Source organism: Alosa pseudoharengus, unplaced genomic scaffold, assembly GCF_046254945.1.
Source record: "Alosa pseudoharengus isolate Yale_2024_CS ecotype anadromous, Long Island Sound unplaced genomic scaffold, YU_APseudo_1.1 YU_APseudo_1.1_scf_11, whole genome shotgun sequence".
NCBI classification, from domain to species: Eukaryota; Metazoa; Chordata; class Actinopteri; order Clupeiformes; family Clupeidae; genus Alosa; species Alosa pseudoharengus.
Window position 1 is genome coordinate 1359854 of NW_027468576.1, and position 16253 is coordinate 1376106.

Genomic DNA, 16253 nt, shown 5'->3' on the forward strand with positions numbered 1-16253 from the left:
AGTTCATATTGTTAAATTTTCACTTCTTCAAGTTCACATTTTTAAGAGTTCGTTACCTTCACTGTTCATACATAACTGGAGCTAGTTCTTTCAAGTAATGCATGCACAACACATATGGAACATGGAACCCCCGAACCCCCAACCCCCCCCCCCCCCCCACGGTCCGTGAAAAAAAAATGGGAATCAAACCAGTCCATGGTACGTAAAAGGTTGGGGACCCCTGATCTAAGGCACGAGCGCATCTGTGAGGCCAAGCCTCACCAAGTAGCTAGTTTGTTTACAACTAACATTCCATTTAATTAAACTGCTTTATAGGCTATGCCGAAATAGTTTTCAACATTTTGAATATTAGTGTCGGGTGAATTGAAATGTTCTCAAAGTAGCCTTATGGCTGAAAGCTGCTTGGGATCCCCCGTCAAGCAATATAACCATACAAACGTGCTTCCTGCACTCATTGTTTCAAAAAAATGTTGGCTTTGTCAGAACTGAAGAGCTGTGGACGGCACGGCACGGTATGCCCAATGAAAATAAATTAACGCAACGCAATGTAACACAACACAGACACCGCTTCTCTCGCGTCAGTCACTGACATGAACAAAACACAGAACCCGCTTCTCTCACGGCAGTCACTGACAGTAGCCTAGAATAAATGCATGGGGGAAAAACACTTCCCCATGACAAAGACATCGTAAAACACTGAAAGTTAATATTTTGTCACTAGCAACATATCGGAACTCCCCCTATTACCGTCGGTCCCGTATTTCCACCGTCTTGCGTGTATGTGTCACTTATATCCATTTCTATACAAACCAAGACAGCCGACTCCTAAAGAGACGCAACCACCCACACCATAGGTGTATCTAAATTAGCTATGTACCAAAAATGACATTTTACCGTGACTCAAAGAGCTGTAAACAGTGTTGTAAGGCTGCATGTACACAACCGCTTGGAGCTCCAGTGGAATTTTAATTTCACGACAAGAATTCTCGGTCTAACCGTCCATGTGCCGTTAAGAACCAAACCAGATTTTGTTCAAATCTACACACCTATGGCTACTGAAAAATGTAAGGTTAATTTAGCAAATGTTATTTTGAAGTGTTAAAAAACATCGTTGTTTTAGAATTTCTGAACAAAAGTGGTGATAATTGGGGGTGTTACGATACATCTGTCCTTTGTCAAATGTGTTATGTTCCAAGTAGCCTATGCGTAATTCTGCTGCATAAAGTTGTATGTTCATGAAATTCAAGCAAGGAAAACGATGATTTGAAGACATCTGTTTCGTTGGAAGGGCAAGGGGTAGCGACAGCGGGGGAAAGTTAAAATACGTGATAAACACGGAAAAAGTTGGCATGCATTGTTTTGGTCCCCATGCACAGGGATTATTTGTCATATTATAAATCACATATGATTATTTGTGAAATAATAAACAGGCGCAACACATTTGAAAAGGAAAGACTGGTAGCATGCAAGCTCACGAAAGATTGATTTAAGAACGTTATCACAGTGTGTGGCTGTGGCGCGAAGCAGCGCTGGCGGAAGACATGCGACAATTGGCAAGGGGAGGGTCATGTCTTTTTTTTAACAATTCTGTCGGAGGGTCATTGAACAATTTCTAGCAGGCAAGGGAGGGTCATGCAACTTTTGACTGAAGCACTCAAAATTCATCCGGTGGCCCCATCAATAAATAACGAACAGTCCCTAGATTGCTGCTGGGCTATTAAGTCTTGGTTCATGTCCGTTCACAACTCATTGCCGTCAAACGCGTAGCCTATCTCGCGGTTGCATCCATTACAAACAAACATGCAATGTGAACGTTTGGGATTGGGAAGAGCACTAAAAAATGCTCTACTGAATAAGCACGAAGTCAAACCTTTAAACCTCTTTAATAATCAAAAAAATAAACCGCTAATGAAGTAAACTTGTGATCTTAAAAAATCGTTTATCGCCTGTAACTCCGTGATAACAGGACGTAACAGGAAGGCATTTGGCTGAGCAACGGAGGTTAATATGCTCTATATTTTGTCCAAATGATGTCTGTCTATCATCGTTGCACTCGGAGAAAACCAGAATGTTTAATTTGTCCTGCGTTTCTTCTACGGCTGCAAACGGGCTGCAAACGGGATTCACTCGCAGTTAACTAAATATTTCTTTATTAGGGCAGGGCAGGCATATTTGTGGCTATTCAATTATTTCTAAACCAGTCTGCTAAAGTCTGTAGTGAAGTCTGTGTAGGGTTTTCCAGGCTCCATTTCTTTTTACGAGACACCCTACTCACTTGAGCCATCTACCGGTTGTTTGGGTTGTTGCAGCGTCTTACTGGGAAAATACAAATTAAAGTCGCGTGATACCGCGTGATCCCACGCGCGGACCGCGAGTGAAGCTGGCCAAGTCGAAGCACTGCCCACTGTATATAGCTTACATAATAGAGTTGTTTTCACATTGACAGTGTTCAAATTAAAATGTTCCTTATTGTTAAATGTCACGATGAGAGAGTATTATTAAAAATGTTACAAGTATGCAAATTCATATGTTTACGGGAAATTAGGTTTTACTGGGTTGTTTTGTTGTAAAGACATGCAAGGCATTCTGGGCCATGTAATAGACAAACACTGGTCGGCAGCGTTAACTTGATTTCCATACGTATTAATATGAATAGGTGTTTCTGTAAACCTAGGGACAATAAACAGCCATCTCTGTTACAAAAACGACCAGGTAATCGCTCACTGAAGAGGGAACTATGATAAAAACATTACAAGTAAATGTCACGAAGCCGGACATGTCACGAACGCTAGGTGGCAACGTTGTATTACATTTCACATACATACGGTGACATCATTAGAATTATGTGAGCTTCACAAGGAAGGAAGGTGCAAATATTATGTCATTTATCATGGGAAATTATTGGAAATTTTATTTCTTGTTTAAGTCTTGTCTAATTGCAAACCACACACATCTATTCGTAATCACACATACACATTTCATACTGGAAGACTGTCATTTCGTTTATTTTATGTTGCTTAGCAACGGGGACAGACTTCAGAGCAAAGATTCTAGAACAGAGCTTCAGAGAGACACGTTTTTAGTTCGTGGCCAAGTACCTAAAATATCGGTTTCCATGTGTATGTGCTGGATGGTGTGCTTCCTTTATGAAAGTAAGTGTTTTATACAGTTAACGTTACAGACATAATGAGTCATGTTGTAGTGGTCCACATAAATGTGCCCCTTCTGTTATTAGAATGCTAAGCGGAGATTTTAACATCATTCATTTCTTGTGTGGCTAGAAACTAGCTAGCTAGGTCATAGGGAGGAGATGTTGCTGTAACGTTATGAGATTTATGTTGCTAAGCGTAATGCCATGGTCATTTGATATGAGATGCTTGTACTCGTAACTTCGTCACTCGTAACTTTAGGACTCCTGTTTTTTTATACTAAAAGTAATTCAGGAAGCATTTTAGCCCTAAAAGTAGCGCCTGAGTCAGTGACCGCTTAAGCGAGGACTCCTAATAAGACCGATTCACAAACAATGTTTTGTGGTGGCATTTCACATCGCGATGTTTTGAAATGCGTCTAACAATCACGAGGGAACAATTCTGCATTGTAGGCATAACTAAGGGATGCAGTAACACCACCAACAACAACCAAAACTAGCATACTCATTGTTTACATGTACATTAAATGTAACGTTTCATTGTGAATCAAATTAAAAGATTCTCCTCTTTGCAAACGTTGGCATAGGCATATGGTGACAGATTAATTTAATAATGTTGCTGCGTGAATCACGGTAAGCGCGAATGAAGTGGCCACTTCTTAATGGGACTCACTGTATGGAAGTAGGCTAAGTAAAATAGAGATGTTTAAAATAAGATAAAGTTAGGATATGCCCGCTTGACAACGGAAGAGATAACTGGCCTTTGGCCATAGCAACCATCCATTTAGAACGACTGGCCTTCATAGCAACCAAGGATCTTAGCTGTGATTCATGTAGCTACAGTATGCATGCAATGTGATGCAAAGTATAGAAAGGTGATGAAATATACAGATCGTAAAAGTAAATTGCATTCAATTAAATTGCAATTAAAAATCTTTCCAGTAGGCTTTAATGACACGCAAAAAGTACAACCAAAGCTGAGCTTGATCAACTAGAACGTCTAAAGAACCAGAACTTGAGTGTAGTTTTTTGCTGTGTCCCAGGCCATGTTGGTCTGAGGGGAAATGTGAAAGCGGACAGTGCTGCTAAGCAAGCCCTCAATGAAGAAGTCACAGAATGTCAAATCCCTGCCCCAGACCTTAAACCTATACTGAACTATTACATCTCAGATAAGTGGCAATCTGAATGGGATTAATGTACCAACAACAAGCAAGGAATGTGAATTTTGGCACATTTTCATGATCCACTGGGTCGTTATGGGCCACACAAAATACAGTGTTGCTAAATTACTCCTATTGTGGCTATTAGAGACATGCGTTCATGAGTATCCAGCTACATTCAATGAGTTAAGCAAAATACATTCACACACACAAAAAAAACATCACTAATGTTGTGGACATTCCTTTATTCTGAGATACATCAATAGGCTCTCAAAACAATCCCAAACAGACATAAGGTCTTTATAGAGCAAATCCATATAGGTTATTTGTCAAATAAACCAGTAAAACAGAATTAGGGGATGGAATATATAACATTCACACTCATAGCTCATATTTTTAAAATAAATCAGTGAAAAAGTATCCTGACAAACAAGGAGCATTTTAATGCCTTAGTCATATTTCATAATTTCAAATTTTTCTCTAGGTTACCTGATAGCCCAGTTTGAGAGGTGCAAGACTCGTGACATTATTTATTTTTGCAGCCAATCACTGCTGTTGTTTTATTTTATTGATTTGATTTTAGTCATATAAGCTAAATTTGAAGGCAGGCCACAGGTAAAATCCAACGAACTGCATTCGTTATATATATATACTGCATATATGCAAGGCAATAGTTGAATAGAGCTTTTGAGGTATTGCCACTGCTCCAACACTGAAAGGCACTGTTAGAATGCTTGGATCAAGCCAGGTTTAGCATAGCGTATATCACTGTCTGCTCACGTTGCTGACCGGACCAGGGCAAGCACACTTTCGCAGTTCCCGCCGGAAATGCAGTCTAGTTTATACATAAAATCTTTTTAATTGATGACAGACAGTGCTATTATATTGAAAAAGTCAATAAAATTTACATGAATTTACAAAAAAGCTCTTTAATGTCAGAGTGAAAACATATTTCTACAAGGTAATGTTGATTTAATTGACTGAATAAAAACATCAACCCCTTCAAGTTAGTATTTAGTCTGTGTGGATAGGTCTCAGTTAGGCTTGCACATCTTAATACTGCTATTTTGTGGGGCAGTCGTGGCCTACTGGTGAGCGCTTCGCACTTGAGCAAGGCACCCTTGAGCAAGGCACCTAACCCCTCACTGCTCCCCGAGCACCGCTGTAGCAGGCAGCTCACTGCGTCGGGATTAGTGTGTGCTTCACCTCACTTGTGTGTTCACTGTGCGCTGAGTGTGTTTCCCTAATTCACAGATTGGGATAAATGCCAAATTTCCCTCACGGGATCAAAAGAGTATACTTATATATACTTATACTTTTACTCCATTCTTTCTTTGCAAAACTGCATGGACAGGTTGCACAGGGATTTGGCATGAACATCTCCTTTCAAGTCCAGCCACAAATTGTCTATTGGAATGAGATCTTGTGCGATCAAAAACATTTACTTTGTTGTCTTTGAACCGTTTCGGTGTAGTTTTTGTTAGGGCTGTGTAACGGCAAGAATCTGGCGATACGATACGTATACATGGGTTACGATTCAAAAAGTAACTAATTAATCTCATATTTTGAAATTAATCAATCACAATAAAACTATATATATTTCCCCCCTAAAGACTAAAGCTTCTTAAAGGGCATATTAAATACAAAATAAATAACCAAATTAATGAGTAACCACAAAAGGTGTATATTTATGACAACTGTTTAATAGCATCATAAATAACACACATAACTAGGCTATGTAGTTTCAGAGAAAACGTGGGCGAGTAGAGCCATTTGTGTTTGTGCCAAGAACTGTATTAACTGTGTGAACGGACACAGACGCAGGACTATATTCGGGTTATATGGGTTATGATAATTATTTCAACCTGATAATGAATGATGATTGAAATGAGCAACTACATATACATACCCTAATCAGAAGCAGTAGCCTAAGGTCAGAGAATGTTTAATGTGTTAACAGAAAGGAAACTGAAGTCCCATCAGAGCTGAAGTGCACCAGAAAGAAATCCGAGTCCTCTTTCAAATGAACTCATAATGTGAATACAAAATTAACTGAGTACCCTTTGCTTTGGTCCACTTTCTGGTCCCCTATTAGTGGACTGAGTTCAGTTCTTTTAAAAGGGACTATATGTGAAAACACCCTAAATGTCAAGACTGTGCAAGATGAACACGGGATCCTTACGAGACCCTCCCCCCCCCCCCCCCCCCCCCCCAATCATGTCACGTTACCCCATGCATTAAACCACATGCCACTGCTTGATCATAGTTCACGTTGACAATGGAGAAAACGCTTAGCCTACTTGGTTTCTGACAGAAATTAAGTTTTGTGCCAATGTGTTGTAGAAACACAACCACAGCCTTTATTTGGTGCACATATCCTTTACCAGGGTGTCCGCAGGGTTTTAAAGTATTAAAAGGTAGTAAATCAACATAGCAAAAATTAAGGCCATTAACCCTTTCGTGCCCGTGCCGAACATTCCATTTTTGGTGCTGGATGACCTCCTCACACAAAAAACCTTATTTCTTGAGTATAATACACACCATCAATGGGATATACATACCATTGTAATCAGAAGGATCAGTTCTATGAAATGATGTAAAATACATATGGTAATGTTTATATAGTAATGAACAGTATTTGAAAATCCTCTCCAAATGTATATCCGGAATTTGTCAAAATTTTATTTCATTCACATAAAAATAAATTTTCATCATATTTCTCTACAAGATAGAGAAAAATATAGAGTGTATGAAATGTTCAGCAAGTTGTGGGCTATTTAACAAAAAAAACTGTATTGGAATATCATTAACCTTTCAAAAGTTATGATATTTTTAGTGATCAGTGTAAAAAATGCAGGAAACGGGATTTAGAATGTTGACAGAATTCACATTCACTTTCTCACCAACAACATAAAAGTATGCATAAAAACTAATAATCAAGTCAGAAACAATGGTTTAGATGTATTTGGTCTATAAGAATAAACCATTTATTTGTATATAAGCAAATGCTACAGTCAATAAGAATGACATTAAAAAAAACATACTGTACCTTACCAGTAATACAGGAAGTAAGTATACTGTATTCATGGAAGACCATTTTGGAAAAGAGACATAAAATACATTTGATTCAACAAATACAACTTCCTTATATAAATCAGTATAATATGAAAATTATATACATATATAAAATGTATTATTATTCATGAAAAGCTAGGAATACAATCAACATCACTCAAAACTCAATGTGTTCTAAACATTTGAAAGTGGATTACATACTTAGAACAAGCCTGTGGAGAATAAACACATACACATATACACACAAACTCATACCCACACACACACACTTACAGAGGATAGGGAAAGGTGGGGTGGGGAACCTGAAGGTTGAACACAGAAGAGCTATGACTCATTACTAAACGCATCCCCTTTTGCAGAATGCCAAATCTGACAGCAATTTGTTTATCAATAAAACAAATTTGCCTACCGTTACACTCCAGGGCCATACAAGCTACTTTAGTTTTATTATGTATGTTGTTTTATAACAAGCTCCTGCTGTACAGGAATATGTACTTGATGGAAAGACGACAGAGTAGTAGTTGGAGCAGCTGAAGGTGAGGCTGAAATTTCAACAGAAATGCCTACCAGCTGTTGTGATAGATTTCCTCCAAATTCTTTCTGGTTGTAGCTACCAAACCTAGGTTCAACACCAGATTCTGCATTGCATTGTCAAACTTGAAATAACAAGAAGCTACTGACAACGGCAATGTCAATGGAGAAAAAGTGCTTTCTGGTATTCTGCGTTTTTTGGAGTACACAATATGTATTCATCATTTGGTCAATGTCCCCTGATCCCTGCCAAGACTTGGTTCCCCAGTAGCAATGGATATTAGGGAGGGAAGTGAACCCCATGTAAATGATCAATCCCAGAAACCTGTGAAACTCTTCTGGGGTCTTTGTCCCATGCCCCTGCACTGTTTACATACGATGGCCTACTAAGCACAAGCTCCCATTCCTTCCGGTTGGTAAAACCACATATGCCTGGGACAACAATGTGAGTAAAAAAGAACATAACAAGTCTATTTCACACAGTTTTTTAGTCTGCACCATCCTACGCATGGCACATAAATATATACCTTCTTCCTCCATCCCCTGATGGTCTTCAGCATTGTGAGCGCAAGCTCATGAGCAGTCAGCTACCTCTTCAGGCTTGCGAGAAGGTCTGTGTAAGTCTTGTCATCCTCCATCTGAAACAAGAGCGAAATCATACAAATACCTTTATTAATGTAAAAAATAAAATCACAAAACTACAGATTTGTGCATGTATGCACACAAAAGAAGAGGTAGCCTAAACTATTGAAGCATCCTCAGAATATACTCGAAATATTTCTAAGTAGGCCTATGAAAAGTCATTGTATTACACATGGGTTTAGCTACCCTAAATCTGATTGCCTGGCTGGCATCAAGATAAAGACAGATTACATTTCACCTAGTAACAAACTGCTGAAATGCAATAATGACATTTCTGACAGAATATGTGATTTCACATCATGTTTACTATAACTAAATATTGGGAGGAGTTGTGCTTCATCTATTTCAAGTCATGCCATCTAAGAAAATGTTGAGACAAGCACGTCTGATGTTTGTTATTTAGAAGTTAGCAAGCTAAAATAGTTCACTACAGACTGCACTACAGATAACAACCGGAGGAAAGGCAATAAGTTAATTACATTTCTGACAGAATATGTGATTTCACATCTTATTTTCTACAACTAACGTTACATATTGAGAGGAGTAAAAATATCGCTCAACTTATTTCATGTAAAAGAACGCAACTTAGAAACGCGGCGCCCATTGATTTATTCAGCTTTGGTTTGCTATACTGTCTTGCCAATATCTTACCTAACAAGCAAATTGGTAGTAGAAAACAAACTTACCTACAGGTTATATACTAACAGGTTTTTAAATGAAACTGTCAAATGAAAATAACTGACATCAAAAGTAAACGATAATATTGCAAGCAGTTCAGAATTATACAGTTAGCTAAAGTTACGTGAAGATGCACTAGCCCCCCGCTAAGCCATAATGTTGACGCTGATGAGAAAGCATATTACTGTCAAATAACATGATTTAAGGACTTCAAATTAAGATAAACCATAACTAGAACCGATGTAAAAACAATATTACCTCAGTTTATCCAGCTTTGTGGTTTCCAGTCGAGGTAAACTCCAACTTAAGTGCAGGTGGCATCCAGCTGTCCACGTCAAATGCACCGACTCAAGTGAAAATATTTTTTCAAGACTCATCTTCAAGTATCCAAAACATTTCGCGCCATAAAGCCCTTAACCAATCATATCAAATTGAAGCTTATGTTGTCAGCATTACGGGGAAGATTTCAGAAATAAAATCAGTCATTGGACAGCTGAGATATTAGATGATTGGTCATCGTTAAAATTTTAACGAAATTAGAACGGTCGGGCTTGTAAGGGTTAACTAAGGCAGCGGTCCCCAACCACCGGGCCGCAGGACATTCCTAACCGGGCCGTAGCCTACGACATGAGTTTAAAAAAAAATGCATGCAAACTAAAAATAAATTTAATTCGCAATAATGTCATGTTTTTACATGGCATAGGCCTATATGCAGTTGTTTGATTGCACGCATGTTTGCATTTTGCAAGGTCTATTTTCTTACGTCTGTCTGTCCCGCCTTCAACACTTTTACATATTGCCTTCAGCGCTGCGCAGCCTCAGGTCAGCTCACTTCACTTGATCAGTTCTTGGCGAACGGTAGTGTCACACGAAGTTAACTAAACTGCTAGAATGAGCAACAACAAAAAACAAGCATCTTTAGCAGGTCACTGGTGTACTGGCCAGAGTGTTTGAGTTGCGAGAGCCGATGCAGAGATTTCTTACAGAAAAAAAGTCACCGTTAGCTGCACATTTTAGTGATGAGGACTGGGTGTCAAAACTCGCTTACCTGTGTGACATATTCGGGTTGCTTAATGACCTGAACCTGTCACTCCAGGGGAGAATGACGACTGTCTTTAAACTGGCAGATAAAGTCGCTGCATTTAAAGCCAAGCTTGATTTGTGGGGACGACGAGTGGACCGTGTATTTGATATGTTCCAAACTAAACATATCTTTCTCTCGCAGCTGGTGCGCGATCACCTTGTTGCGCTTTCAAATGAGTTTGAGCGTTACTTCCCATCCTCCAAAGATCCACGGCAAACCAATGAGTGGGTCCGCAACCCATTTGTCAATATCCCGAATAGTCCTAACTTGTCAGCGCAGGAGGAAGAGCAGTTGATCGAAATTGCTTAAGAGTGTGTATAAGGAAACCTCTCTGGCGGGTTTTTGGATCAAAACCAAAGCAGAATATCCCGAGATAGCCGTAAAAGCGCTGAAAACGTTTCCCACCACGTATCTACCGGTATGCGAGGCCGGGTTTTCGGCAATGACTGCAACTAAGACCAAATTGCGCAATCGACTGGACATTTCAAACACACTGAGGGTGTCACTGTCTTCCATCACCCCCAGATGGAAGCTTCTTGTTGCAGGGAAACAAGCAGGGCTCCCACTGATTATATTCGTAATGCACGTTTAGTTCCCATGTTTTGTTCCCATATTTTGTTCAGCATGTTCACACTTATAGATGTAGCTTCAAGTTGTTCAATATTCATAGTTCATATTGTTCAATTTTCACTTCTTCAAGTTCACGTTTTTCACAAGAGATCGTTACCTTCACTGTTCATACATAACTGGAGCTAGTTCTTTTCAAGTAATGCATGCACAACACATATGGAACATGGAACCCCTGAACCCCCAACCCAACCCCCCCCCCCCCCCTGGTCCGTGAAAAAAAAATAGGAATCAAACCGGTCCATGGTACATAAAAGGTTGGGGACCCCTGAACTAAGGGATAATGTATAGAACGCCGTCATTATTGGGAAAATAAGTCCCGACAGGGCGAACCGGACCCTGACACGCAGCGGTGGGGTCTTTCACTTTTGAATGAAGTTCCAGTCCTTGCGTAGTGATATGAAAGACCTGAATTAGAAGCCCAAACTCCGTTGCCATTGACAGCGGTCATTATTTTTTTCAGAGGTCCTTTCCTCAACAATAATGACCGCTAGAACTTTGGGAAATCCCATTCAAGTCAATGGAGCATTCTACTTGCCTTGTGAAGAGCCGTGTAATAAAAGGTATTAAAATGTAGTAATCACAATTCTCAGCACAGTATGTCAAAACATAATTGTCATAACATATAATGTATAATTTTTATAAAGTGCTTTCTTTATTTTTACCCAAAACCCAATGCATTATCTGATTATTTACTGTCTAAAATGCTAAAACCAAAACACTTACTGTGGGCCGTATTACATCTTATCTGTTTGGTAACCATGGTTACTGTTTAGAAAGTCATTACAGTCAGTGATCTCCTAACTTCAGATAGGAAAGGTGTAGGCCTCTTACAGAAATGTCTTAAGTAACGGGTATGAACTTCATACTGAAGTTTCAGTATGAACTGAAATTCAAAATCAATGAATTTCATATACCCAATCAATATATTAAAATAACTCAAATATGGCTAAGAAAGGTTTCACTGATGAAAATCACTGTGGTATTGGGGTTTTACATTTTTTTTGAGAAAGTGTGTATTGAATTTCACTTCAGGATTTCTGTATATACCCTGTTTACTTTACTTTCTTTTGTTATAGTCCGCGATTCACATTAACTAGGCTATCACCACAATTGCATACAAAATGTTTTTGCCCAAGTTGTGTGTCGTCCCCACATTTGCAAAATTGCTTTAATCCCATTTACCTTCGTTACTACCAGTCGTTGGTTTTTACCTGCATTGAATTACTTGCATCGAGTGCGCATGTAACATGTAATGTAACAGCGAAGTCTCCACGGTGAGACATCCACTCCCAAACTTCATTTTTGCTGTTGTTGCGAGCTACAATTTGTGCAGTGTATTAGCAGTAACCTTATAAGAGCAGAATAGATCTGGATATTCAGTATGAATAGTAGACTGCTATGTACAGACTTGAGACAGAGTTGGTTGGTTGTCTGTCTCTGGGGTGTAGAGCTAGAGTTCAGTAGGGTAACTTTGACTGTCCTCACTGTGGGTTTCATACATTTGATGAGCAATGATGCTGTTGACATTTTGTTCATTGTCATTTAGCCACAAGTAATTACCTTAGGGATGATCGAGGAGATATTTAAAAGTTAGTCATATCTAAGAGATAAACACCCTAGGAAAATATGGCCCTATACTGGATTTTCCCTTTAATTCATGAGCAAATTAGTAGTCAGTACCAGTTTTAGTTTTTCTTGGTATAACCTCTTGAGAACTAGTATTAGGGGGAAAGTTTTAAATAAGAGTTTGTTTCTCCTTTTCCTTAACAGCACTACCCTGGTGCAATTTTGGAAGTCTGTGGATGACGACTGGGAAGGTTCCCTCAAGTCCAAGGTTGGTCTCATCATGTAGTTTTACAGTCTTATTTCTTTTCATTTATTACATTAAAGGATAATTCCGGTGTGATTTTGACCTAAAGTGTGTTGAAACATGATACCGAGTGTGAATGTATGTCTCATAGCTCACCTCGGCTTGTCCCCTGCACTCAGAAATCTGGCGCTAGTTAGCCAATGCTACCAACACAGTGTTTCGATGTGGTGCCTCGGGCATCGGCCTAGCAAAAATAATTCTGTGAAAATGCATGGATTCCAGTTGCTGCTACTGGAAGCAACTGAATCCATGCATTTCCACTGAATTATTTTTGGAATCTGATCCCTTATCATACCTGTTTGTTCGTACTCATCACTCGACTTATCGTGACTAAATTCAAGATGGCGTCGAACGGTAAAATTCCTTAAGGTACTGTCTGTATAAATCGTCTTGTAAATAAACTACCAGTGCTTTTTCAAAGTTCTCCATTTCTTGTTTTAAATGTCAAGGCCCTTGGAAGTCTACCAATGAAGTATAGAGCTACTTTGAGCCTCGTAAAATGGTGTAAAACAGTGATTTATTTGCATGTCATGGATGCCCGAGGTACCACAATGAAACACTGTGTTGGTAGCATTGGCTAACTAGCGCCAGATTTCTGAGTGCAGGGGACAAGCCGAGGTGAGCTATGAGACATACGTTCAAACTCGGTATCATGTTTCAACACACTTTAGGTCAATATCACACCGGAATTCTCCTTTAATGTTGTTTTCTTCTGTAACACTTTCATTTGTTTTGAGAGGAATGCTTTGTCTGGTGAACTCATGGTCAGTTCTGCATCCATTTTATGAGACTGTTTAACTTAATTTTACAAAATTACTGCAGCATTTGTCAGAGGTGACAAGCCAAAGACGTTCAAGGGTCTACAAATAAAGGTAACAGTAAGAAGACCTACATAAACAAACACACACACACACACATTTTTTTCCTCATTACTTTCTATATATCATTATGAAATAATTTATGAGATGGTGTTTCATATTTTCCCTAGTATGTCAGAGGCTCAGACCCCGTGCTCAAGCTGCTGGACAACAGTGGGAACATCGTTGAAGAGCTCAGCATCCTCAAGTGGAACACCGACAGTGTAGAGGAATTCCTGAGTGAAAAGTTGGACCGTATATAAAAGCCCAGCTTTTCCTTTTGATAAAATGTTAAGTCATGCAAGATGTGATCCCCCCCCCCCCCCCCCCCCCCATTTTGATTAGTAAGTTTTTAGTTGAAATTTCAGTCATTCAAAAGTACTTTATAATCCTCTTCCCCAAGAGATATAATCATTCAAGAATGTACAAACCCTGATACTGCTTTTTGTGTAGTGTGGTGCTCTATGAACATGTGCCTATGCAGAGGTGTGCATTAATGAAGGCCTCTCAGGAAACCATAGTTGGGTTGATTGGTCTGAAGTCGACAGTGTACCTCTCGGGGCATCTACTAATAGGGAAACCACTCAGACTATTGTCTTTGCGTCTCTGCATTTATTTCTTTATGTTAGTATGTTTGCAACAGGCACTCAAATCAATAAAATTCTCTAAAATTCATGATGGAACATATCTGGATCCATTTTTTAGACTTGTCTTGTATTATTTCAGTGAAGTAACATTTGACATGCCTTATAATAGCCCATATTTTAAGCTCTGAGGCAACTATCAGTAGCCTGGATGCCAGCCAAAATTAGCCCCGCCCAAAACATTTAAGGTTGGGAAGTTCTGTTTGGACTTGTTCTGTGGTGAAGCAACTATGCCCGAACCAGAGCTGTTTGGACCAATCAAATTGGGCTTTGTACGATGATGGACAAATGAGCAACAGTCCCTCGTCTACACATACCTGTTTACACATAGGATATTATTTCCCAAGGTAATATCTCCTTGGGGAAATTCATGTGGTCAACATTGCACGTCTCACAAAACATATAGGGCCAATTGCTCTGTCAGTTAGCATTGCGCTAGGCTACATCCCCTGATATTTGGTCTGCCTAAACGTAACAAATATACACTAGGCAAAATGCATTTGTGCGGTGTACATAATAATAATATAATATAGGCCTCATCCTGCAAACTATTGTTTAGGCCCCTATTTTGCACCCTGGCGCATGGCGTAAAACTCGTTTTCCACCCGGCGCAAAGTTTATTTTCTTATTTTGCACGTCTATTTTTTTAAACAATGCGCCCAGGGGTGTGGTAATTAACAACCTAGGGAGTGGCCTAGCGCATTGTCTAAAAATCGCTGTTGTACACCACCTAAAACGCTTTACTCCACTGACCAAGAGAAACCTGAGGGGTATTTCACAAAGGCAGAATTAAGACATCCAAGATAAGTGATAAAGCGAGGTTTGACATAGCGTTGTCTGGTCATCCTAGCTCAATTCGTTTCACTAATGCCAATCCAGGATGAGTAGGAGCGACTATGTCAAGCCAGGTGTATGTAATTCAGGATGTGTGCGCATTCTCGTTTCTGCTCCAAAGTGCCCACGGTTGGAATAAAAAAGACGCGGAAAATAGCGTCATTCACACAAGGTGAACAACCGCTTTTGAAATAGACTAACAATGAAGTAAAGTTATCCTTTTTGGAATGGGGAATCATGGCTATTTCTGTAAAACAGCAGAAGTAGGCGTGGTACCAACTGAATGCAAATTTGCGTATGCACCCACGTGTGAGTGCTTCCTTGTCTCGGCACGCAACATCATTAAGAAAGCGCTTGCCACTGCAAAGAATGCACATAGTATGATTTACTTTAATATTATAGTTGAAAATACCTTCGAAAACTTGCCCCTCTACTTCCAATCAACTACAGTAGGCTCATTCCTTCATCAAACGTCTATCAATAAAATAAGCAAACAATGAGTAGGCTACCTAGGCCTATGTTAATAATTATAAGGCTATCACAATTGAAATAATAACCATATGGTAGTAGGCAGACAATCTGTTTTGTTTTACGAACAAATACATTTATCAAATAGTTTATAAATGTAATAAAGCTCCTTAAAAATTAGCACGGAGGTCTGATGTGAATGACAGCTAGCTGAACCAATAAGACAACATAATTACCATTAGAATGAACTTAGCTTGGCTGTTAGCCTGGTCGGGACCAGGCTAGGTGCAGAGAATAAATCCCCATGGTAACTTATGTGCCATCTCTTTTGTGAAACCAAGTCCAGGCTAAATTCATCCAGGATAACCTAAAAATCCCAGCTTAATCCCTTATCTAGGTTTTGTGAAATACCCCTCTGGTTGTTTATATGTTATTTATTTTAAGAGCACATTGTCAACAGTCATATTGGCGGGTGCACAAAACACCATCCTTCTATCCTCCATGAACGCGCACCAGCGCACATCCATGCAAAACATTAGAAACTACACGATTAGGCTACAATGGGAAACATAATTAGAAATATAGCTGCATGCAGCAATGAGGGGGCCAAGCAGTTAAGCAGGAGTTGGGAT

At 39.4% G+C, this 16253-nt stretch overlaps 1 protein-coding gene across 1 annotated transcript in view; it reads left to right on the forward strand.

Annotated features, from left to right (window-relative positions):
- The window catches only part of selenof (selenoprotein F), a 31567-nt gene extending 17217 nt beyond the window's left edge, over nt 1-14350 (forward strand). The window contains exons 3-5 of the mRNA XM_076277742.1: nt 12719-12782; nt 13641-13690; nt 13807-14350. Of these exons, the coding sequence (XP_076133857.1) occupies nt 12719-12782; nt 13641-13690; nt 13807-13938 (246 nt within the window). The 3' untranslated portion in view covers nt 13939-14350. The remainder of the gene's footprint in view (nt 1-12718; nt 12783-13640; nt 13691-13806) is intronic.
- Nucleotides 14351-16253: the final 1903 nt, after the last annotated feature.